Source organism: Phycodurus eques, chromosome 1, assembly GCF_024500275.1.
Source record: "Phycodurus eques isolate BA_2022a chromosome 1, UOR_Pequ_1.1, whole genome shotgun sequence".
Classification (NCBI taxonomy): Eukaryota; Metazoa; Chordata; class Actinopteri; order Syngnathiformes; family Syngnathidae; genus Phycodurus; species Phycodurus eques.
In genome coordinates this window covers 43847365-43874048 of record NC_084525.1, presented here as the reverse complement: position 1 = coordinate 43874048, position 26684 = coordinate 43847365, and the positions used below count along the sequence as shown (strand labels likewise).

The window sequence follows — 26684 nt, the reverse complement described above, 5'->3', positions numbered from 1 at the left end:
CGGACTGCCTATTCACTTTGCCCATACCATTTGCCATTTTAAGTGATGTTTTAATGTTCTTTATTGTACAGCTTGTTTTCTTTTATTACGATTGTACGGTGACCTTTAGTGCCCTGAAAGGTGCCTATAAATAAAATGTATTATTAATTATTATTATTATTACTCCTTGACTCTGGCATGAAACAAAACAATAGCCAATTACAAAGTGACCTGAATCTGTTGTTGTTGCTAGACACGTCTCACAAGTCTTTCACCACAATAAAAAATACAACCACTGCAATGTAGTTACCATATATGCTAACAGTTAGCGTAGCTGCTTCCATTTCTTCTTCTACTACTCTTTCTTCATCTACATATGTTCCACCAATCTGGATGCCCTGTGGCACAGTGCTGCCTCTATCAGGTCAGCCTTGGTACTGCAACTGACATCTGGTTTGAGGGATGAGCCTCACTATTCTCAGTGGAGATATGGTTATGTCTGTGGTTTGTTGGTCATCTTGAGTACACCACACACTATAAGCAGTAAGAACAAAGATGACCATTTATCCTTAGTCGTGTGGGGTCTCATTTAAAAATCAACTTTGAGATTAAGCATCGTGATGCGGAGGACCTCCGGTTGAGCGAACAAAGCGTTGGCGGTGTAGGAAAGTGGGCTCCCGACTGCTCGATAAATATTTACCCACTACAACTCAAATAAATTGAAAACTTTAAATAGAAGTTGATTTAAGATAGTGGGTTTATAATAATGCCAAAATAAAGCCAAGAAAGTCAACACAGTTCAACTTATTCAAGCAGGCTGGAGTTAGCCGAGAACCCCTGGCTACCATAATGTAGGATATCGCCACTCACGCCGATAACGACAAGGAGCAGAGGGAAGAAGCGGGCTTGGGGCTGATATTGAAAGAACTGAGGGAGTTTAGGAGAGACAATGGCCACCATCTTAAAGAGATTAAAGAGGAAATTAACAAAACAATCTTTGGCATTGTACACCCGTACAGCGTTTATGGTCACTTATTACACAGAAACCTTCCTCAGTTTTTAACTGTAGGATTCAGATTTCTCCTAATCTTTGTATATTGGGTGATTTGAAAGGTATAGATCTTCCATGTAAACATGTTCAACCAATATTCTAGCAATTACTAAACAACAATATTGTTAAACTGGAAAGATAAAGTACACCCGTACGGCGTTTATGGTCACTTATTACACAGAAACCTTCCTCAGTTTTTAACTGTAAGATTCAGATTTCTCCTAATCTTTGTATATTGGGTGATTTGAAAGGTATAGATCTTCCATGTAAACATGTTCAACCAATATTCTAGCAATTACTAAAAAACAATATTGTTAAACTGGAAAGATTAACAAGCGTGCAACATTAACCAATGGCAAAATATTGTCAGAGTATATAACATTAGAAAATATCTCTGCCAAACGTAATAAGCAAATGGATAACGAAGGAAGATTGGTCACCTTTCATTAAGATGGTGAACCTTGAAGCTTGATTTTTGTTTGCCTGGGAAATAATCTCATACAGAAATTGTGGCACTGAAGAGACAACAGGAAGAAGAGGTGGATGTGGCGGAAATTAAGACGTTGAGGTTCGCTCTAGGAGTGACCAGGTTGGATTAAATTAGAAATGAGCTCAGAGGGACAGCCAAGGTTGGATGTTTTGGAGACAAAGTTAGAGAGAGCAGACTTCGATAGTTTGGACACATCCAGAGGAGAGATAGTGAGTATATTGGTAAAAGGATAATGAGGATGGAGCTGCCAGGCTAGAGAGCTAGAGGAAGACCAAAGAGAAGGTTGATGGATGTCGTGAGGGAAGACATGAGGGTGTTATCCTCTGGTGTTAGAGAGGAGGATGCAGAAGATAGGCTTACATGGAAAAGGATGACACACTGTGGCGACCCCTAACGGGACAAGCCGAAAGGAAAAGAAGAAGAAGAAGACCATCTTATATTTAATGCTGTATTGTGAGTCATTAAACAATAATCCCGTTTTTCTTTATCATAAAGTTGCACACTGGTGTTCTTGTTCTACTGTGTTTTAAGTGTAATGTTGTATTCATATTATGGTGGAAAAAACTAATATTCATGTCTGTAAAATTAAGGTACGGTGGGTTATATCTGTATGGATACAATTGTCATTTGCAGATGTATGGATAAGTATGGTAAAATCTAGATTGATGGACAAGAATCATGAAAATAAAAAAAAATAAAAATAAAAATCGGAATGCTTTACAGAAACGTCCATTGACTCCTTTACTCTTCATGTACACTGGGATGATACTAGTCCAGTGAAATGTTTTAACTCCTATAAACTAGCCAACCACATCCATGCAAAACTCCACTCCAACATTGTCGCATGCGTAATGTGTGTGATTTCCTGACCTGTTTGAGTTTCTTGACTGCGCAGTCAGTATTCCTTAGGGACGCTCTGTACACGACTCCAAAGCCCCCCTCACCGACCTGTAGGGCTGGCGAGAACCCCTTGGTTCCAGCATGGACCTCTTCATATGACCAGCACATCACCCCATAGCCAGCATCACCACACGAAATCACCGGAGGGCCCTAGAGGATTGAGTGATTGGTGACATGAGCCCTGTGTAATCAATATTAGTTATTGATGAGTGTTAATTAACCTGGAGTGTTCGAGGTTGACCAGACTGCAAACTTGAGGGGGGTGGGGCTGGTCGGGGTAGTGCTCTTTCATCAACTGAGAAACACAATCAACATATCACATTTTAGATCAATGCACTCTGCAGCTCCTTTAGTGACAACAGTCTGCACACACGTTAGTGTATGACTTAGGCATTCTGTTCTACCAGTGGCATGCTTGGCCGAGTGGTTCATACATCCACCTCACAATTCTAGGGTAAATACCTACCTTTTAAATTTAGCTTTTAACTATACATTTATTTTTTATATATAATATATATATATATATATATATATATATATATATATATATATATATATATATATATATTGTAGCTGCGATTGGCTGGCAACCAGTTCGGTGTACTCCGCCTTTCGCTGGGATAGGCTCCATCACACCTGCAACCCTAGTGAGGAAAAGCGGTATGGAAAATGGATTGATGGATGGATTCATCGTCGCTTTAATTTTTACTTCCTGCTTTTATATTCTTAGGTCTGTTATTTATTTATTTCGGCTTTTATATTTTTTTGGTCTGTTATTTATGTTTTGATCTCTCCTGGTCTACTACTTATGTCTTTTTAGCCTAATAGTTTAAGTCCTGCCTTTTTTTCTTCCAGATAATTTCTTTTCGATCATTTCTCTTACATTGATTCTACTGTTTTATAATATTTTACTACTTTCAGTGCTTTCCCAGAGGGAGCACTCTGCACTGGGAGCTGCGGTTGGCCATGGTCGTGCTTTCGTCTCATTGGTCTGCTTTGTGTGCGGGTATTTTCTGCGCCGCTGCACTGGGGGCTCCATGCTGGTGGGCCTATGGTAGTGCCTTAGTGCAGAGGGCTCCTTGAGGTGGTGTTTCCTTACCTGATTGCTTTGTGCCCAACCTCAGGTATCTTCGGTCATTTAAGGTATGGTGTTTTTACTGGTATGTGTGTGAGCATGTATGTTCTATGTCATTACAAGTTCTTTTCACCTGTATGTCTGTGTGGTTGGGGATGATTTTAAGTCACGTAAAGCACTTTGGGTTGCATTCCATGTATGAAAAGTGTTATGTAAATAAAAAATATTGATTTACTGATAGGGTCAGGGGTTTGAATTTCTGTGTGCTGTTTGCATGTTCTTTTCGTCCTTGCATGGGTTTTTCTCTGGGGACACCGGCTTCCTCCCACATTCCAAAAACATGTTTCTTGGGTTAATTGTTCCAGGTGCAAGATGCCTCTCGCCAGTCAGCTGGGATAGTGTTAAATATATTGTAGAAGTTATCATTTATTTGCTTAGCTTGCATTAGTATTATGGATGATTTTGAGAAAAGGAAGATGTCTCTCCTTCAAGAAGATGACTCAGCAGGAATCATCAGAGAGAAGGGCACCTTGACCAAGGACGTGGCAGGTGTTGGTCCCATGTCTTCACCTTGAAACCCTACCCTTAGTGTGTTGTGTCTTGTAGCTTAGTACGTTATGTCTTGTAAACTCAGTAACCTCCCTATTTCAAACAAATACAGGAGCGACGGGAGAGATTGTTGAGAGCGTGATGAGAGGCTGTAATCTGAACAATCACCCATACGCCCTCCTCATGAGAAAAAGAAACCAGCGTCTTCATTCCTTTTGTGTCTATTTTTTATAATGTTGGGTAAGATAGATCCAACATTAAATTGGTCCTTCGAGCCGGATGTCAATACACTCCAGCTCACCTGCAACCCTAGTGAGGATAAGTAGTATAGAAAATGGATGGATGGATTTTTATCTCTCTTTTGTTTTTACTTTTTGTGCATCATCTTCTTCAACTAAACGTGCCTCTTGTCCTCCTGAGATGCTCGGAGACAGACCATCCCCAGGGCCAACTAATCTACGGTCGTGAGTAGAGCATGGCAATCGATGCCAGAATGTACAACATTAGTGCCTAATAATTTTGGGGTAAAATACCAGCTTCACACAAGTTCCAACTTTGTACGAGCTCAACAAGCTGTAACCTATTCACGTTCATTTTTAGTCCAGCTACAAACGATGTCCTATTTTTCTTTACGTATGCTTATTTTCGTTCTATTACCATTATTATTATTTTCTTTTTGTGGTAGAGTCCCTCTCAATAGGAGGGACTGGGATGATGATATTGGAGTGATTTCACAGTGCTAATAGCAATTAAATGATGATGATGATGGCAGTGCCTGGCAATGCAGCGGCTTCTCGAGCTCCCTAGGTTATGCCCTTTTATAAGGACTTAGAAGCCGATTTTAGTTCCATCTTTACGCCGGAAACGTGTGTGAAGTACAGCTCGGACGAACTATTCCAATTTAGTGAGAACAACTATTCCATCTACATTGAAAAATATTCTCAGCAGACTGCAGTTCTTGAGAACAAGAGAGGAGACGCCAGCAGGAGGAAGTGATGCTCACGGAAGCAGAAGCGAGGAAAACAGGCTGGCTGGCTAGGTCAGGTAAAGGCTAACCGCAGATACCATCACTCTTCCTTGCCAATTTTTTATTATTTGATTTAATGTTTTGGCCTTTAAATCAGTATTGTTGATATTATTATTATTGTTGTTATGATTTTAATTTACTTTCTTGTTTCTTAATTAAATTGTTTTTCTTTACTCGGTGATATAAATCCCCCTTGGTCTAAAATAAAGAATAAAGAGCTCCAAGACTAGTCTGGTTTATATGAAGCCTTCTATTCTGATTATAATCGGTTTAAACTGAATGAAAATGCTCCATATAAACACCACAATCGGAATAAACAGGCCGAATCCAAATTTAATTTGGTTTCACAGGATGGCTTCGTCTTGACGTAACTGCTCGGTGATGTCATTGTTTACGCACGGCGCTCGTATGCAACGGAGTTCTTGTTTTTAACTACTTCTAAGTTATTTTTAATCAAGCATTTTTTAAATGTATAAAAACAATCCCAATGACTGTGCTGAATAGACGATGGACCACTATCTTGATAAATGACGTGAGGTTCAAGACGACTGTTCCGAATAAACGTAGTGCACATCATTTGCAACGCCAATTCCAATTAAGTTGTGTTAAACATGAATAAAAAACAGAATAAAATGATTTGCAAATCATGTTCACCCTATATTTAATTGAATGCACTACAAAGACAAGATATTTAATGTTCAAAGTGATAAACTTTGTTTTTAGAAAATAATCATTAACTTAGAATTTTATGGCTCCAACACGTTCCAAAAAAGCTGGGGCAGGGTCATGTTTACCACTGTGATACATCACCTTTTCTTTTAACAACATTCAATAAACGTTTGGGAACTGAGGACACTAATTGTTGAAGCTTTGTAGGTGGAATTATTTCCCTTTCTTGCTTGATGTACAGCTTCAGCTGTTCAACAGTCAGGGGTCTCCGTTGTTGTATTTTACGCTTCATAATGCACCACACATTTTCAATGGGAGACAGATCTGGACTGCAGGCAGGCCAGTCTCGTACCCGCACTCTGTTACTACGAAGTCACACTGTTGTAACACGTGCAGAATGTGGTTTGGCATTGTCTTGCTCAAATAAGCAGGGGCGTCCATGAGAAAGACGTTGCTTGGATGGCAGCATATGTTTCTCCAAATCCTGTATGTACCTTTCAGCATTAATGGTGCCTTCACCAATATGTAAGTTAGCCATGCCATTGGCACTAACGCAGCCCTATACCATCACAGATGCTGGCTTTTGAACTTTGCGTCCATAACAGTCCGGATGGTTCTTTTCCTCTTTGGCCCGGATGACACGACATCCACAATTTCCAAAAACTCATCGGACCACAGAACACTTTTCCAATTTGCATCAGTCCATCTTCGATGAGCTCGGGCCCAGAGAAGCTGGCGGCGTTTCTGGGTGTTGTTGATAAATAACTTTTGAATTGTATTGTAGTTTCAAGTTGCACTTACGGATGTAGCGCCGAACTGTATTTACTGACATTGGTTTTCTGAAGTGTTCCTGAGCCCATGTGGTGATAGCCTTTACACATTGATGTCGGTTTTTGATGCAGTGCCCCCTGAGGGATCGAAGGTCACGGGCATTCAATGTTGGTTTTCGGCCTTGCCGCTTACATGCAGTGATTTCTCCAGATTCTCTGAACCTTTTGATGATATTATGGACCGTAGATGATGAAATCCCTAAATTCCTTGCAATTGTACGTTGAGGAATATTGTCCTTAAACTGTTTGACTATTTTCTCACGCACTTGTTCATAAAGAGGTGACCCTAGCTCCATCTTTGCTTGTGAATGACTGAGTAATTCAGGGAATCTCCTTTTTTACCCAATCATGGCACCCACCTGTTCCCAATTAGCCTGTTCACCTGTGGGATGTTCCAAACAGGTGTTTGATGAGCATTCCTCAACTCTTTTTTGCCACCTGTCCCAGCTTTTTTGAACATGTTGGAGCCATAACATTTTAAGTTAAACTTTATTGATTTTAGCAAATAATCATTATTGATTTGAACATTAAATATCTTTTTTGTTGTGTATTCGATTAAATATCGGTTGAACATGATTTGCAAATCATTGTATTATGTTTTTATTTATGTTTAACACACCATCCCAACTTCATTGGAATTGGGGTTGTATATACCTGATCGGAATAGATCACATCACATGTAAACAGTTGACCAAAGACGAACGATGATGAACAGATGAATGATTTCAATCGAATGGCAAAAAAGTCTCCATGTAAACCCAGCTACTGTGTGGTTAGTCCGCTGAAAACGAGCCCTTCACCTGTCAATCAAATATACATTGACGTTCACTGTTGTCAACTACTGGCTGAATAATGTGTGCCACTGAGGTTATGGTTAATAAACACTTCTCGTTCCCGTGTTTGTGTTTATTGGGGACACGCACACCAATACAGAGCAAAGTGCTGATGTTTTGAACGACATCGCAGCGGTAGAGCGAGCTGTTTAGCTCAACTCGCTCGCTCGTTAGCTCGCAGGCTACCTTGTTAGCTCGCGACAACAAACCGTTAACTTTTCCTTAAGTGTCTCTGTTGTGTGAATCTACGCGCTACATATGAAGCAAGGCTGTATTGGACGGAGCCAACACAGGCAAAAGTGTACCGGTCCGCCGTTCTTCCATGAGCCCACTAGCAGCTAATGACACAGCCGTCCAACTCTGTCAGCTCACTGTGTGATCCACATGCTGGGTCACCACAACAATTATAATTTATCAAGTCCGGAAAAACCATCGTGTCAATTTTATTTATCGAACGACAGGTCGATATAACAATTATCGTGACAGGCCAAGTGTCCGGGCTCTCCCTTAGGGATAGGGTGAGAAACTCTATCTGGGAGGGGCTCAGATTCGAGCCACTGCTCCTCCGCATTGAGGTGGCTCAGGCATCTGGTTAGGATGTCCCCTTGACACTTCCCTAGTGAGATGTTCCGGGCACATCCCACCGGGAGGCCCAGGGGATGACCCGGGACACGCTGGATGTCTCCCGGCTGGCCTAGGAACACCTCTGGAATTCCCTGGAAGAGCTGGATGTAGTGGCTGGGGAGAGGGAAGTCTGGGCTTGCCTGCTTAAGCTGCTGCCCCCACGACCGGACCTTGGATAAGTGGAAGTAAATGGATGGATGAATCCTTGAATTAGACCAACCAGCGGGAAAAGCCTCCCTGATACTCTCCGGATGGCTGCTACGCAAAGCGCTTCCAAACATAGGCAAGCTTGCCTTGGGACACTGTCTTCCTTGCGCGCTGCCTCATGGCGAACAGCAAGAAATCAAGTGCAGAGTGATGACCTTAATTCAGAGTGGGGTGCAGGCCTGACCAATCGACCCATGCTTAACTCAACTGTTACACAGGTAGTGTTTTTGTTTATAATATGTACACATTTTATACTGCTGTATTCTGACATGTAGGCTTTACACAATCAGGATTTTTGGGGCCGATCACAGAGTTTAAAAAAACGATAAGATTGAGCAATGCGTCTATTTAAATGACTTGTTCATTTACTGTATATACTTGTGTACTTAATTGCTCAAAAAAAATATTTACAATAAATGTATCTTTGTTTTAAAATCTACTGACATGTATACAAATAGTCACAGAATAAGAGGCAGGTTACTATACAGTTGTGTTTGAATAATGGTCAGTGCAGTGTGAAAAGGCCTTTAAATGGGCCAAAGCCATAATAGAAACAGATATTTGGTGCCATCTAGTGGCATCTATAGTTGTTTGTTATGTTTATAATATGTACAATTATAAAAAAAATTTTTTCATAATTTTAATTTTATTTTTTTTACTATTTGCGGCAGAGGTCGGTCCTTAGTCCACGCAAAGAGCGATTACCTTATATAGTATTTATTATTCATGTAAAGTTGCCACATCCACTGCTGCTCGCGTTCTGAATTCTCATTGGCTGATTGCCTGAATAAATAAATCGATCATTTGTGGATTTTCGATTCTTGTGTGCTGCTACGGTCCACTTTGCTGCAGTAAAAATGTCCCCATTGCAGGACTAATGAAAGCTGATATTCTCTATTCTCTCTTCTATGAGCTATTCTATTTATTCATTCTATTCATTTGATTTTATGTTTTTCTTAATTCAAACGTCTATAACAGTAGTGCAGTCCAGTGGTTAGTTCAGTGTGGTTAGTAAGTAAATGATAATGGTAGCATGTCGTACTACCTGTAGTGCTGATCGTCATTGTGTGCGGCGCCACCACTGACTTGGCGGGAGGATCAAAGTGAGAAAGTATAACAGGAGGAGGAGCAAGAGGAGAAGCCTTCAAAGACAATGCCCCTAAGTGGACGAAATGACATTTAGCAGTGATCGTGTGACCGATTCAGAGGTCAGAGGTCAGAAGACGCACAGCGAAGGATCACGTCTCTCGGGTGGAGAAGCTGGTGATGTTCCAGCAGGTCCAGCAGCTCACCAACGCAACCGTTCCTGTTGGCCCATTGGCTCATGACATAGTCGGTCCGCCTCTCCTTCCTCTCAGCCAATCGCACGTTGAGTTGATCTCCCAGGACCTCTGAAGCTGAGACAGAAAGTGGATTCCAAAATGGGTAAAAGTAGTCTAGTAGAAGGCCATTACGCAAACTTATGAATCCGTTTTAGCCCTTAATTTTTCTCACAGGATTAATAAAGTAACTGTCATTTATAGCAGCTTTCACTCTTCTGGGAAGACTTTCTACACAATGTTCGACTATCTCTGTTCCAGTTCGTCCCCAAGTTGTTCTTCCACACAAACACCAACCAAGCATGCCTTTGAGGACCTGTGAATGTGAATCTGCCCTATCTACTGCCCACAAGGTCTTTACTTGAGAGGCCGACTTAATTTGTATTTGTTTTTGTACAAATGCATTTGTATTTAACTTTTTCATAGCACTTGTCATCATTCGTGTCTCAGATGAGCTGTAGTCTATCCCAGCAGACATTGCAGGGCTCTACACTAAAGGCTTCCTTATACTCACGCGGGCAGCAACCGCGCTGACGTCACTGCAGCTATCCCGCACGCAGTTTGCCTTTATAGTCGAGCGCAATCCACGCGCGCAGTTTTCAAAATCGCTACGGCTGGTATTGGCTAGGACGCCATAGGGTGGACTTTCCGCTGCATTTTTTGGCCATTTCCTGTAGCCGTTTTTACTTTACTTTCCGTAACAAGGAACAACGCAACAACAATGGCGACCGTGGAACAGTGTCTGCAAGAACAAATGGACTGAGATGACCAGATGATACGTTTAATTATGCTACAATGCGTCGGTCACGTGATGTAATGCGGGCGTTGTCGGCCGTGCAAGCGCAGCAGTTTATGGAGACCTTATGTCATGTGTGTGTGTGTGTGTGTCTGTGTGTGTGTGTGCGTGTGTTCCAGGTTTTGTCTTCCTCTCTCTCGTTTCTCACACACCTGCTTCTGTGAGCATCTTCACCACCTGTGCCTCGTTCATACCTAATTACCGATTGTATTTAACCTTGTGTCTCATTCTCACTCGTTGCTAGTTCGTTGTACCTTGTCGTCACGTTCCAGCATTCCTTGTCACAGACTCACAGTAAGACTTTGACCCTGTTCCGATTATCGACCTTGCCTCTTTGCCTCATGTTCTTGGATACTGTTGCCCTTCTTGGATTGCCTGCCCGTGTACCGACCTATGCCCGTCTATTAAACCTCTCTTTTTGGAAACTGTCCATTTGTTTTGGAGTCTTGCATTTTTGGGTCCTATCCTCTGTTCCGTTCACGACACCTTAACTTTTCACAAGTAGCACATGATTTGGTCACACCCATTTTTGAGTATGTACTGCATGACCATGGCATACAGTACCACAGTTACGTATGAAGATTGACAGTGACGAGCTATATTTGCAAAATATTTTACTGTGAATCATAAGATTGTCAACAACAAGCAGTCGCAGACAAAACAGGTCAATTAAATTAAAAAAAAAAACAAAAAAACAAAGGAATTACTTTTATTTGATCATTTGTTCAACTGAGAGGGGCCAGTTATAGTGAAGGCTCCGAACCCTCTTCCCCTGGGAAAATCACCTAATTTTGAGCATTACCACGACCATATGATTGACATACATTTGAAAATGATTACATAAGTGTACCAAAACCATAGAAAAAGTATCATTTATGATTATTCACACTATTTTGCAATGATTGCAAAGCAATTTACCGATTTAAAATCATAGTCCCAAATAGAACAGGGATAAATCATTATGACTGCAATTATTATATACTTTATAGCAAGATAGACAGATTTCATCGAAAGAATTCCATACCGGATCGGTCGTGACCCGGGTTAACAACGTCCGCCCCCGGCACCGTTAACCTGCAGTGCGCCGGTGGAAATTCAGCTACTGTGGGTCAAACACGAAGAAGAGGTGGAAAGCGGGTTCTTTGGCAGAAAGAGAAGAGGAAAACACAGAGCCTAGAATTGAATATGGGGACTTTGAATGTTGGGACTATGACAGGAAAATCTCGGGAGTTGGTTGACATGATGATTAGAAGAAAGGTGGAAAGGCAGTACGGCTAGAAGTTTAGGGGCAGGGTTTAAATTATTTTACCATGGTGTCGATGGGAAGAGAAACGGAGTTGGGTTTATTTTAAAGGAAGCGTTAGCTAAGAATGTCTTCGAGGTGAAAAGAGTATCAGATCGAGTGATGAGGCTGAAACTTGAAATTGAGGGTGTTATGTATAATGTGATTAGTGGCTATGCCCCACAGGTAGGATGTGACCAAGAAGTGAAAGAGAAATTCTGGAAGGACCTAGACAAAGTACTTCTGAGCATCCCATACAGCGAAAGAGTCGTGATTGGTGCAGATTGTAATGGACATGTTGGTGAAGGAAACAGGGGTGATGAAGAAGTGATGGGTAAGTACGTCATCCAGGAAATGAACTTGGAGGGACAGATGGTGGTAGACTTTGCAAAAAGGATGGACATGGCTGTAGTGAAAAAAAATTTTCCCCAGAAGAGGCAGGAAAATAGGGTGACCTACAAGAGTGTCGGTAGAAACACTCAGGTGGATTACATATTGTGCAGACGATGTAATCTGAAGGAGGTTACCGACTGTAAGGTAGTGGTAGCGCAGAGTGTAGCTAGACAGCATAGGATGGTGGTGTGTAAGATGACTCTGGTGGTGGGGAGAAAGATTAAGAAGACAAAGGCAGAGCATAGAACCATGTGGTGGAAGGAAGAGTGTTGTGTGGCTTGTCGGGAAGAGCTGAGACAGGCTCTCGGTGGACAGGAGGAACATTCAGAAGACTGGACCACTACAGCCAAGGTGATCAGAGAAACAGGCAGGAGAGTACTTGGTGTATCTTCTGGTAGGAAAGGAGAGACTTGGTGGTGGAACCTCACAGTACAGGAAATTAGCTAAGAATAAGTGGAGCACTGAGAGGACCGAGGAGAGGCGAAAGGAATACATTGAGATGTGAAGTAGGGCAAAGGTAGAGGTGGCACAGTCCAAACAAGAGGCATATGATTACATGTATGCCAGGTTGGACACTAAAGAAGGAGAAAATTATCTCTACAGGTTGGCCAGACAGAAGGATAGAGATGGGAAGGATGTACAGCAGGTTAGGGTGATTAAGGATAGAGATAGAAATGTGTTGACTGGTGCCAGTAGTGTGCCAGACAGATGGAAAGAATAATTTGAGGAGTTGATGAATGAGGAAAATGAGAGAGAAGGCAGAGTAGAAGAGGCATTTCTGGTGGACCATGAAGTGGCAATTATTAGTAAGGGGGAAGTTAGAAAGGCATTAAAGAAGATGAAAAATTGAAAGGCAGTTGGTCCTGATGACATTCTCGTGGAGGTATGGAAGCATCTAGGAGAGGTGACTGAGGAGTTTTTGACCAGCTTGTTCAACAGAATTCTCGCAGGTGAGAAGATGCCTGAGGAATGGAAGAAAAGTGCGCTGGTGCCCATTTTTTAGAACAAGGGTGATGTGCTGTGGGAACTATAGAGGAATAAAGTTGATGAGCCACACAATTGAGTTATGGGAAAGGGTCGTGCAGGCTAGACGCAGGACAGAAGTGAGTATTTGCGAGCAACAGTATGGTTTCATGCCTAGAAAGACAGGACAGAAGTGAGCAGGACAGAAGTGAGTATTTGCGAGCAACAGTATGGTTTCATGCCTAGAAAGAGTACCACAGATGCATTATTTGCCTTGAGGATGTTAATGAAATGTACAGAGAACGTCAGAAGGAGCTACATTGTGTCTTTGTGGATCTAGAGAAAGCCCATGCCAGAGTACCCAGAGAGGAACCGTGGTACTGCATGCGGAAGTTTGGAGTGGCAGATAAGTATGTTAGAATAATACAGGACATGTACAAGGGCAGCAGAACAGTGGTGAGGTGTGCTGTAGGTGTGAAAGAGAAATTTAAGGTGGAGGTGGGACTGCACCAGGGATCATCCCTGAGCCCCTTCCTGTTTGCAGTGGTGATGGATAGGCTGACAGATGAGGTCAGACTGGAATCCCCTTGGACCATGATGTTTGCAGATGACATGATCTCCAGTGAAAGCAAGGAGCAGGTGGTGCAACAGTTAGAAAGATGGAGGCATGCACTGGAAAGGAGAGGAATGAAGATTAGCCGAAGTAAGACCGAGTGTGCATGAATGAGAGGGGTGGAGGGGGGAGAGTGTGGCTACAGGGAGAAGAGAGAGCAAGGGTGGAGAACTTTAAATACTTGGGGTCAACAGTCCAACAGATCAATTGTGAGTGTGGTCAGGAAGTGAAGACACCGGTCCAAGCAGGTTGGAACGGGTGGAGGAAGCTGTCAGGTGTGTTATGTGACAGAAGAGTCTCTGCTAGGTTGAAGGGGAACGTTTATAAGACAGTGGCGAGGCCAGCCATGATGTACGGATTAGAGACAGTGGCACTGAAGAGACAACAGGAAGCAGAGCTGGAGGTGGCGGAAAATAAGATGTTGCGGTTCGTTCTAGGAGTGACCAGGTTGGATAAAATTAGAAATGAGCTCATCAGAGGGACAGCCAAGGTTAGATGTTTTGGAGACAAAGTTAGAGAGAGCAGACTTCGATGGTTTGGACACATCCAGAGGAGAGTATAGTGGTATAAGGATGATGAGGATGTAGCTGCCAGGCAAGAGGGCTAGAGGAAGACACAAGAGAAGGTTGATGGCTGTAGTGAGGGAAGACATGAGGGCAGTTGGTGTTAGAGAGGAGGATGCAGGAGATAGGCTTAGTTGGAAAAGGATGACACGCTATGGCGACCCCTAACAGGACAACCCGAAAGGAAAAGAAGATAAATAGATAGATAGAATTCTTAGCTTTTCTAGCTTCATAACAAAGTTATTAAAACCTTGGCACATGATTCTGTGTTTGTAATAATGAGAAATGAAAACAAGAGACAAATTAAGCAGGTAATCTTTTCAGTTAGCAGTATACCCCCCCCCCCCAACACACACACACCCTCAGAATTTTGAGACAATCATACGAGACGTCACTCGGGGAAATTTTGGGTTTTAGTCCATTGACAAATGTAGCAGCATTGATAATGATAATGTTGTGTCTAAAAACAAAAGCTGGAGGTGACTTGCGGGGAGAAGAGCTACTGGACTTTACAAGGTAGGTGCGGGCTAGCTAGCCTGCTCACCAGTAGTCCAGATGAGTTTACGGCTCACACTTGCCATTTAAAATGAAAAAGTAGCGGGCCAGCGTCAATACACAGACCCTTTCCAAAAACATAGAATATCATAGAAAAGTTTCTTTATTTCCATAATTCCATTCAAAAAGTTAAACTTTCATAAATTATAGATTCAGGGCCCACAATTTAAACAATTTCAAGTATTTATTTGTTTATTTTTACATAATTTGGGCTTCCAGCTCATAAAACCCACAAACTCAGGAACTAAAAAAAATTTAATACTGTGAAGAAATCACCATTTACTTCTCAGTTTTTGTTGAAAAAAAAGAAAGAAATTAGGGTCACATTAAATCAATCAAAATATGGTACTTTCAAAACACTATGTTAATCTTCAATACTTGGTTGGGAATCCCTTTACTTTAATCACTGACTAGATGCGCCGTGGCATTGAGGCAATCACCCTGTGGCATTGCCTGGGAGTTATGGAAGCCCAGATTTCCTTCACGCTTGCTGTCAGTTCTTTGTTTTTGGGTCTGGTGCCCCTCATTTTCCTCTTGATAACACCCCATAGATTCTCAATGGGGTTCAGATCCGGCGAGTTGGCTGGCCAGTCAAGCACTGTGATGGCATGGCCATCAAACCAGCCTTTGGCGCTTCTGGCAGTAAGGGCAGGTGGGCCAGGTCCTGCTGGAAGATGAAATCTGCATCTCCATACAGGTCCTCAGCAGAAGGAATCATGAAGTAGAGTTTACCAACACCTGCACTGGACATTGCACCCCAAATCATGACTGACTGTGGATATTTCACACTGGACCTCAAGCAGGTTGAGTTCTGTTCTTCACCCATCTTCCGCCAAACCCTTAGACCTTGATTCCCGAATGAAAGGCTCACTTTACTTTCTTCGGAAGAGAGGACCGACAGTCCAGTCCTTCTTCTCCTTGGCCCAGTTGAGACACTTCTTACATCAAGTCAGGCTCAAAAGTGGCTTGACGCGAGGAACCCGACAGTTGTAGCTGATCTCCCGGATGCATCTGAATGTGGTGGTTTTTGAAGCTGTAACTCCCGCGTCATTCAACTCTTTCAGGATCTCTGCTAGATTCTTGAGTCTTCTCTGTTTGATAATCCGCCGAAACTCACGGTCATCTCTTTTGCTGGTTTATCTTCTCCTGCCACATTTTGTCCTTCCACTTGACTTTCCATTGATATGTTTGGACACAGCACTCTGTGAACAGCCAGCCTCCTTAGCTATGAACCTTTGTGGCTTACCCATCCTATGGAGGGTATCAAAGATGGTCTTCTGGCCAGTTGTCAAGTCTGCAATCTTCCCCATATTGAACCCAACTGAGACAACTGAACCAAACTGAAACAATTTAATGACACCAGGGGAAACCTGTGCAGGTGCTTTGACTTTAGTCGATGATTAGTGTGTGACACTCAGTTTTAAACATTTATGGCCTGCAAAATTTGGGCTGATTTCTTCACAGTATTCAAATTTTTTGAATTCTTGATTTTGTGGGTTTTATGAGCTGGAAGCCCAAATTATGTAAAAATAAACAAATAAATACTTAATAATTGATTAAATTGTGGGCCCTGAATATATAATCTATGAAAGTTTAACTTTTGAATGGAATTATGGAAATTTAAAAAAAAAAATTTTGGTAAGGGTCTGAATGTATGTGTTGGCCACTGGTCAGGTACAACGGCTTCTGTCTGTGGCGTGCATATGTGGTGCACATGTACACGATGGTGCTGTTGATAAAACCGTGTCCTTTCTGGAAGAAGCAGTCAATTACTGTATGTTGCAGCAGGCACCCAATCATATTGCAGCGGGTTGCTTTTAACTCAAATGTAATTCATAACTATGATTGAGACTAGGCTTTACACGATCAGGATTTTTGGGGCCGATCACCGTTTTTCTCCATTTTGTTCTTATAATACACACGACGCGATCGATTATTGTTGTCGTGGCCGTGGTAACGAGTTTAAAAAAAAAAAAAAAAAGATAACCGATCACAGAGTTAAAAAAAACAAAAACGATAACCAATCACCGATCCGATCACAAGATGGAGCAATGTGTCTATTTAAATGACTTGTTCATTTACGTATTACTAGTGGTATTCTCCAAAAATATCTTGTCAGGTCATGTATTCTAATCACTAAGGTCAAATCAACATTACAACATAACTTACTGTAATTAAATTACTTTATTGTAATTAAATTACTTCACACACACCGAAACTTTAAAGCATGATTTGACAGAACGCCCGCCTCATTCAACTCTTTCAACCGTTAGTGCTAGCACTAGCTCGGTAGGCTACATTACGTTTTGTTGCCTGCTTGCGAGCTGTATCGTATTAAAGGTATGTGAACATACCTCAAGCAAGCCTTGAATTAAAGTCCTCTCCCGAGCACCGATGACCACTAGCACAAGTTTTTCCCCATTTTGTTCTTATAATACACACGACGCGATCGATTATTGTTGTCGTGGCCGTGGTAACGAGTGTATTCGGTCGCCTTTGGGTTAACAAGATAAAGCCCAGTAATCGTAAAAGACGGCATACGGTGGTATCGGAATACAATATTTTATTGCAGTAGTCTGACATAGTGCAATCGTGAAAGACCAAGTTTGTCTTGTTTTATTCAGGATTAGCTCTCACACTTACTATTCAAATGCTTTCACACACACACACACAAACTACTGAAAGGCTCTCATAAGGACTACTCGAACATGCTCATTGACACGAGTCAAATGCCCTCATTTCGACGAGTCAAATGCTCTCATTTCCACGAGTCAAATGCTCTCATTTCCACGAGTCAAATGCTCTCATTTCCACGAGTCAAATGCTCTCATTTCCACGAGTCAAATGCTCTCATTTCCACTACTCAAATGCTCTCATTTCCACTACTCAAATGCTCTCATTTCCACTACTCAAATGCTCTCATTTCCACTACTCAAATGCTCTCATTTCCACGACTCAAATGCTCTCATTTCCACGACTCAAATGCTCTCATTTCCACGACTCAAATGCTCTCATTTCCACGACTCAAATGCTCTCATTTCCACGACTCAAATGCTCATTTCCACGACGCAAATGCTCTCATTTCCACGACGCAAATGCTCTCATTGACACGACTCAAATGCTCTCATTGACATGACTCAAATGCTCTCATTTCCACTACTCAAATGCTCTCATACACACGCGTCTTGCTCTCATCAACACTACTCAAATGCACGTCAATCACATTCTCACACACATCACTGGCATTCACGAGTTCATGTCAATCATGCTCACACGTGAATAGTGTAAATCTTTTATTAAGTAGTTAAATTCAAAAAGTGAAATTATAGAGATGAACTGCACACTGCACACACTCAGAGTGAAGTATTTCATATTTAAAATATGTATTATTTTGATGATTGCAGCACATAGCAATTAAAAAAAAATCCCCATATTGAGAAACTAAAATACAACGTCAAACAAAATAGTGAATGAATTGAAAAAATTGTGATTTTTAATGTACAAATTAGGCTGGAATTTGCCCTCTGAAAAGTACTTCAGTGTTTAATCACTCTATGAGTACTGAAGAAAAACTTTTCAACTATATTCTAATTGATTGAGATGTACCTATATTTAAAAAAGTCATGAAATATTTGACTCTGACTGTGTGTAGTCTGGAGTGCATATCTATGATACAAGTTTCACTACGACAATTAAATTCCTTCATTCCCTTTGGACACCTCATTAGGTACACCGGCGCAGTGAAGCTTAAACGCGACTATCCGGCCATCCTGCCTGCAACGAACCGTATACGTTTCAGATTGTAACGCAGCGCTGTTTAAACTCTGTCTTGAGTCCAGGAGTAAACACACGTCCACTGCGCTTTACCATAAAAGGCACATTTATTCGTCAGCATCCGCGTCTGAATAATGGCGTCTTGCTCTTGATAGACAAGCCAGCCTACGTCATACACGACACGGCTTCTGATTGGCCGACCATTACGTCATATCCTACAGCACTTAAACATTGAAAGCAGTCATTTTAAATCAATGAGGAAAAGCGTTATTGTAACACAATAATCAACAAGTATACAACATATATACATTAAAAATATATATGTATGTATAATGCTATGTAACGCTACTGCTTAAGTTAGGCTTGTGTACTTTATGGCTGTTAGTCAATGCCATATTTTATTTTGAAACCACTTACTTTTCAACTCATGTAAAATACACGCTCACATACACGCCTCAAATGTTTGCACACATACACCTCAAACACACTCACATGAACATGTCAGATCTATTCACATACCATCCTCTAATCCATTCATAAAATATACTCAAATCCTTTCACATTTCCATCTCAAATGCTCGCATACATACTTGCGGGAGACTTATTATAAGATAGCTCGATAGATAGAGACAGACAGAAAGACACATTTTGAAAAATAGTTATAGCCTTATAACTACAGAGAGACGGATGGATGGATGGATGGATGGATGGATGGATGGATGGATGGATAGATAGATAGATAGATAGATAGATAGATAGATAGATAGATAGATAGATAGTCCATCCATCCATCCATTTTCTGAACCGCTTATCCTCACAAGGGCCGCGGGAGCAATGGAGCCGATCCCAGCTATCATTGGGCAGGAGGCGGGGTTCACCCTGAACTGGTTGCCACCCAATAGCAGGGCACATATAAACAAACAACCATTGGCACTCACATTCACACCTACGGGCTATTTAGAGTCTTCAATTAACACTACCATGCATGTTTTGGGGATGCGGGAAGAAACCGGACTACCCGGAGAAAACCCACGCAGGCACGGGGAGAACATGCAAACTCCACACAGGCGGGGCCGGGGATTGAACCCCGGTCCTCAGAACTGTGAGGCAGACGCTCTAATCAGTCGTCCACCGTGCCACTGCATAATGTTATAGTGACTTCATGTTTTTAATCAAGAACAGTACATTTGGAAATAACAGTACAGTTGTATTAAAGTTTTAATATAATCCAGTAACATTTAATCATTTAGTACAGGGTTTTTTTCAAATATCTAGTTTAAATTTGTAATATTTTATATGACCTTATGTTTTAATTTATCATTATTTCAGTACAGTTTATTTTATGTTCTCATATTCATGCGCAGTGTTAAGGTTCAAACTGTTCATAATGTTACAGTGGCTTAAACCAACACTACTACTAATACTAACACTACTACTGTACTACTACTATTGTACTACTACACAGTAGTACAGTACCATACTGTACTACTGTGTGGTACTTGAAGAGTTAAGTTTTATTTTAGGTCGTAATTTAACAGGAAGTACTACCCGTCTACTTCCTTTACAAACTAGAACACCCCATAAAACATAAAACATTTTATAGGGCGCATCAACTCGTTATTGAAATCACTATGGCGGCTCAACATCCCACAAGTAACTTAACTGAAGCAGCAGCTTTATTTCGTAACATTCTGGCATCAGCGGAGACCATCAGAACGGTGTCAAATGCGACAGGCGGTCTGTCTGTCCGTCTATCTCTCTCTATCTCTCTCTATCTATAGTTATGTCTATAAATATTTGTCCAAATCTCTCTCTCTCTCTCTCTCTCTCTATCTATCTATAGTTATAACTTAAGCAGTAGCGTTACATAGCATTATACATACATATATATTGTTAATGTATATATGTCGTATACTTGTTGATTATTGTGTTACAATAACGCTTTTCCTCATTGATTTAAAATGACTGCTTTTAATGTGTAAGTGCTGTAGGATATGGCCAATTAGAAGCCGTGTCGTTTATGACGTAGGGCTAGGCTGGCTCATCTATCAAGAGCGAGACGCCATTATTCCGACGCGGATGCTGCCGAATAAGTGCGCCTTTCAGGCTAAAGCGCAGTGGACGTGTGTTTACTCCTGGACTCAAGACAGAGTTTCAACACCGCTGCGTTACAATCTGAAACGTTGTTGCAGGCAGGATGGCCGGATAGTCGCGTTTAAGCTCCCCTGCGTCGGTGTACCTAGTGAGGTGTCCAAAGGGAAAGAAGGAATTTAATTGTCGTAGTGAAAATTGTATCATCGATATGCACTCCAGACTACACACATCCATCCATCCATCCATTTTCTGAGCCGCTTCTCCTCACGAGGGTCGCGGACGTGCTGGAGCCTATCCCAGCTGTCATCGGGCAGGAGGCGGGGTACACCCTGAACTGGTTGCCAGCCAATCGCAGGGCACATAGAAACAAACAACCATTCGCACTCACAGTCATGCCTACGGGCAATTTAGAGTCTCCAATTAATGCATGTTTTTGGGATGTGGGAGGAAACCAGAGTGCCCGGAGAAAACCCACGCAGGCACGGGGAGAACATGCAAACTCCACACAGGCGGGGCCGGGGATTGAACCCGGGTCCTCAGAACTGTGAGGCTGACGCTCTAACCAGTCGTCCACCGTGCCGCCAGACTACACACAGTCAGTCAAATATTTCATGACTTTTTTAACTATAGGTACCTCAATGAATTAGAATATAGTTGAAACGTTTTTCTTCAGTACTCATAGAGTGATTAAACGCTGAAGTACTTTTCAGAGGGAAAATTCCAGCCTAATTTGTACATTAGAAAATCACTTTATTTCTTGAATTAATTGACTATTTCGTTTGACGTTATATTTTAGTTTCTCAATATCTGGATTTTTTTTATTTGCTATGTGCTGCAATCATCAAAATAATACATATTTTAAATATGAAATACTTCACTCTGAGTGTGTGCAGTGTATCTCTATAATTTCACTTTTTGAATTGAACTACCTAATAAAAGATTTACACTATTCACGTGTGAGCATGATTGACATGAACTCGTGAATGCCAGTGACGTGTGCGAGAATTTGATTGACGTGCTCGCATGAACGCATTTGAGTAGTGTTGATGAGAGCAAGGCGCGTGCGTATGAGAGCATTTGAGTAGTCTAAATGAGAGCATTTGACTCATGTCAATGAGAGAATTTGAGTTGTGTAAATGAGAACATTTGACTAGTGTAAATGAGAGCATTTGAGTAGTGTAAATGAGAGCATTTGAGTAGTGTTAATGAGAGCATTTGAGTAGTGTTAATGAGAGCATTTGAGTAGTGTTAATGAGAGCATTTGAGTAGTGTTAATGAGAGCAAGACTTGTGTGTATGAGAGTGTTTGAGTCGTCCTTATGAGAGCCTTTCAGTAGTTTGTGTGTGTGTGAAAGCATTTGAATCGTAAGTGTAAGATCTAATCCTGAATAATGTCCCTAGCGGCCCCTCACAATTACGTGCTGTCTGTTTTTTTCTTTTATTTATAACTTTATTGGCTGTCAGATATTTAAAGTAGTACGTCAAAAGACACGCGACAAGGTTAAAAATAAACCATCTTTTGGATTCAAATATACTGTAAACGATGGCGACGCGAACTAAATGTATTTTGCATAGCCGATCAATGTTGGCGATTTATGACATTAAAGCCGATCAGCATAAAATGCGAATTATCAGCCGATACTGATCAGATCGGTGTAATGTCTAATTGAGACGGCGTCACAGCGCTTGCTCGCTCACTCTCTCTCTCGCTCTCTCTCTCTCTGTCTCGCAGGAGAAGATTGCAGTGGATAAAAAGGTGACTTTAAACCACTAAAACGTACTCGCACAAATGATCGTCGGTAAATCACACGGTATCCATTTTCAAAATGACAGACATGTCTTTGTTTCAATAATATTCTAAATAATGACATCCCTGAATGAGGACAAAGGCTACAGAAAATGAATGGGTAGTTTTAATATCACAGGATAATACTTATTATAGTTGTTAGTAGTAATATACAGTATATTATTCTGTAATGTATTACAGCCTCCTCAATTATCCAAAAAGTCTTAAGGACGAATTTAGTCAAACCTCTGAATGAATGATTGATTGCTTGACTGATTGATAAAAGATTAACAGCTGTGTCTGAATATCTTTGTCCCTGAAGTGTATCTACAGTATACCAGGTGTCACCAACATGTTACCAGTGGGTACCAAGTAGCCCTTAATGACCACACGAATAGCCTGTTGGCCTCTTCTAAAAATAGCTCACCAGTGATGGGACATTGTGATTTCCTTAGAATGTAATTGAAAATGTTAACATTTGAAGAGATTTATAGAAATAATCTTGCATATTGAGATTGATCTTTTTCCTACTTAAAAATAATTAAATCGTTGCTGATAAATATTGTGAGGAAAGAATTAACATCAGTGTCTTAAAATAGATGAATATCACTGATATTATGAATAACAAATTTTGGTAATTTGGAGCAAATTTGTTATTTGTATTAGTCAGTAGCCTACCCAAGAAGTACCAATCAGTAATCCAAAAAAAAAAAAAAAAAAAATGGCGAACCCTGATCTGTAGGCCTACACTGTACTATATAAAAAGCTTGTTTTGTCAATAAAAGTTAGCTGGTTAATATAAGGGCCTTCAGCTGTATTAATAAGGATTTCAAATCGTGGTTTTGACCCAAAAAAACTACTAAACAAGTTTGAACAGATACATACGAACTAATTACGACTTTCCCAGGCGCAGAAATGAATACAGTCCAGTTCCATGTCGGGTTCTGGCTCACCAAAGCGGGTCCAGTCCAGGTCTGACAATCCATCCATTATCCGGCAGAATTCCCAGAGTACAGGGGCCGGTAGGTTGTACAAGAAGTGTCTTCTGACGTCTCCTCGAGACATTTTCTTCGGGAACTTCAACTCCGAATGATAAACTTAACACGGGGAGCTAAAACGCTAACAAGCTAACAGCCCAACACACGGCACCGAGTCGCATCAGCATAGCCGCTTACATCCGGACCTGGATCACCAGGACTCATTGGTGCTGAATGGGACAAACCCGTCAGATTCGAGGATTGTCAAAATCTCTGCTGGGCTGCTTCCGGATATGGTGTTTACCAGAACCACCTTAACAAGAAGCACTTCAGGAAGTGGGTCTTCCAAAGTAAAAGCATATCTCCGATCCATTTTTTAAATGAGCATTATCATTATTCTACTTCTGTGCCACAATGTTAATGTGTCTGTATATGTCAACTTCTTTAACAATAAAACAAAATATTTCAAAATATATGTCTACAAGGGTGCCAATGAGATACGAGTTTAATTTGTTACATGACCACGCTCGTATCGCAAAACACTCATCTCAAATCAACTGTCCCCATTTAAATGAATGGAAATGCAATTAATGCGTTCCAACCCCCCAAAATAGTTTGTTTCAAAGTTTTTTTCCCCATAATAAATATTGCACTCAACAATACTGTGGTGTATAAAAACACACAGTTATAACATTTGCTCTCCACATGAACTGCAACCATGAAAAATGTGAGCACAAAAATTAGCTTTTCCGAATGTCTTTCCTTTTTCTTCTTTTGTGGGGTCGACTGGCAGTTGGCAAACCAAATTAATGGTGCATACATAAATAATAATAATAAAACGCCAATGTGGAAGTAGGTCGTGCATACACCGAATTGATGATGGCTGGATGTTGTGGCGTTTGCTGCCGCCATCTCGCTGTGGGGGTCTAAAACTCACAGCTATCTAACATTTTGAATTGCCAGTATTAATTAAGCATGCTTTCCTGACTTTTTCTGTCCTTTATCTTGAACTAATTTATCCCTTGCACATTTCTTTCTTTTATTTTATACTATTTCATGTTTACAGCTGTTGTTTACTGTATGCATCATAATGTTAATCTTACAATTACAGAAGCTATTTTTAATATTCACACACACATTTTAATATTCACATTAGTACTGTTCTGTAGGACTCCATTGTTGTAACGTTTGCTTATATGTTCATGTTCATACAGTAACCCCTCATTTATCGTGGGGTTTAAGTTCCAGACTAACCCCACAATAGGTGAAATCCGCAAAGCAGTGACCACATATTTTGGGAAATTATTTATATATACAGTGGGTACGGAAAGTATTCAGACGCCCTTACATTTTTCACTCTTTGTTATATTGCAGCCATTTGCTAAAATCATTAAAGTGTATTTTCCCTCATTAATGTACACACAGCACCCCATATTGACAGGAAAAAAATTGAATTGTTGAAATCTTTGCAGATTTATTAAAAAATTAAAAACTGAAATATCACACAGACATAAGTATTCAGACGCTTTGCTGTAACACTCATATTTAAATCGGATGTTTACCATTTCTTCTGATCATCCTTGAGATGGTTCTACAACTTCATTGGAGTCCGTCTATGTTTGATTACACTGATTGGACTTCATTAGGAAAGCTACACACATGTCTATATAAGACCTTACACCTCACAGTGCATGTCAGAGGAAATTAGAATCATGAGGTCAAAGGAACTGCCTGAAGAGATCAGAGACAGAATTATGGCAAGGCACAGATCTGGCCAAGGTTACAAAAATAATTCTGCTGCACTTAAGTTTCCTAAGAGCACAGTGGCCTCCATAATCCTGAAATGGAAGACGTTTGGGACGATCCGAACCCTTCTTAGAGCTGGCAGTCCGGCCAAACTGAGCAATCGGGGGAGAGGAGTCTTGGTGAGAGAGGTAAAGAAGAACCCAAAGATCAATGTGGCTGAGCTCCAGAGATGCAGTCGGGAGATGGGAGAAAGTTCTAGAAAGTCAGTGCAAGACGCATAAAAGCCCATATGGAGTTTGCCAAAAAACAAAAACAAAAAAACAGCTGAAGAACTCCAAGATGGTGAGAAATAAGATTCTCTCTTCTGATGAGACCAAGATAGAAGTTTTTTGGCCTTAATTCTAAGCGGTATGTCTGGAGAAAACCAGGCACTGCTCATCACCTGTCCAATACAGTCCCAACAATGAAGCATGGTGGTGGCAGCATCATGCTGTAGGGGTGTTTTTCAGCTGCAGGGACACAACGACTGGTTGCAATCGAAGGAAAGATTAATGCGGCCAAGTACAGGGATATCCTGGACGAAAACCTTCTCCAGCGTGCTCAGGACCTCAGACTGGGCCGAAGGTTCACCTTCCAACAAGACAATGACCCTAAGCACACAGCTAAAATTATGAAGGAGTGGTTTCAAAACAACTCCGTGACTGTTCTTGTGGCCGTAAGGTTGTCGGTGCCTGTCGTGGCGGCAATCCCCGAACTCGTTGATGGACACCAGCAGTGAGAGATGCCGTCAAACTGAAGAAGGAGTCCTATCGGGCCTTTTTTCCCTGTGGGACTCCTGAGGCAAAAACTCGGGCATGGGAGGAGTTTGGTGAGGCCATGGAGAAAGACTTCCGGACGGCTTCGAGGAAATTCTGGTCCACCATCCGACATCTCAGGAGGGGAAAGCAGTGCACCATCAACACTGTGTATAGTGGGGATGGGGCGCTGCTGACCTCGACTCGGGACGTTGTGAGCCGGTGGGGAGAATACTTCGAAGACCTCCTCAATTCCACCGACACGCCTTCCCATGAGGGAGCAGAGTCTGGGTTCTCTGAGGCGGGCTCTCCTATCTCTGGGGTTGAGTTCACCGAGGTGCTTAAAATATTTAATATTTAGATTTTATATTTAACATTTACATATATTTATATATATATAAAATTGTTAATGTAAATGATAAATATAAACCCTAAATATTAAATACATATCTAAATGTTAAAGGTAAATTCTAAATGTTAAATATATATGTAAATTATAAATGGTAAATCTAAATGTTAAAAGTTGAATGGAAATGTTCAATATTTAGCTAAATGTTAAATCTAATTGTGAAATATATATCTAAATGTTATATATCTAAATGTGAAGTACATTTCAAAATGTTAAATCTAAATGTGAAATGTTAATTAAAACCTTTCCAACTATGACGCATTTTTCACATTCCCCACATTCCACATTCTTCACCCACATTTCATACTTTATCATGTTAAAATACCCACATTTTTCCACATTCCACTTTGTTCTACCTTGTTCCCTCCTGCTTCCACATTTCTTGAC

General features: G+C 41.1%; 1 protein-coding gene across 3 annotated transcripts in view; it reads right to left on the bottom strand.

Annotated features, from left to right (window-relative positions):
- irak1 (interleukin-1 receptor-associated kinase 1) overlaps positions 1–23647 on the bottom strand; it is a 30141-nt gene extending 6494 nt beyond the window's left edge. For all 3 annotated transcript variants that reach the window (XM_061693657.1, XM_061693637.1, XM_061693648.1), the window contains exons 1-5: positions 23325–23647; positions 9464–9631; positions 9280–9393; positions 2642–2715; positions 2391–2570 (exon numbers count right to left, since the gene is read on the bottom strand). In XM_061693657.1, the coding sequence (XP_061549641.1) occupies positions 2391–2570; positions 2642–2715; positions 9280–9393; positions 9464–9631; positions 23325–23436 (648 nt within the window). In that variant the 5' untranslated portion in view covers positions 23437–23647. The remainder of the gene's footprint in view (positions 1–2390; positions 2571–2641; positions 2716–9279; positions 9394–9463; positions 9632–23324) is intronic.
- Between the last annotated feature and the right edge of the window lie 3037 nt (positions 23648–26684).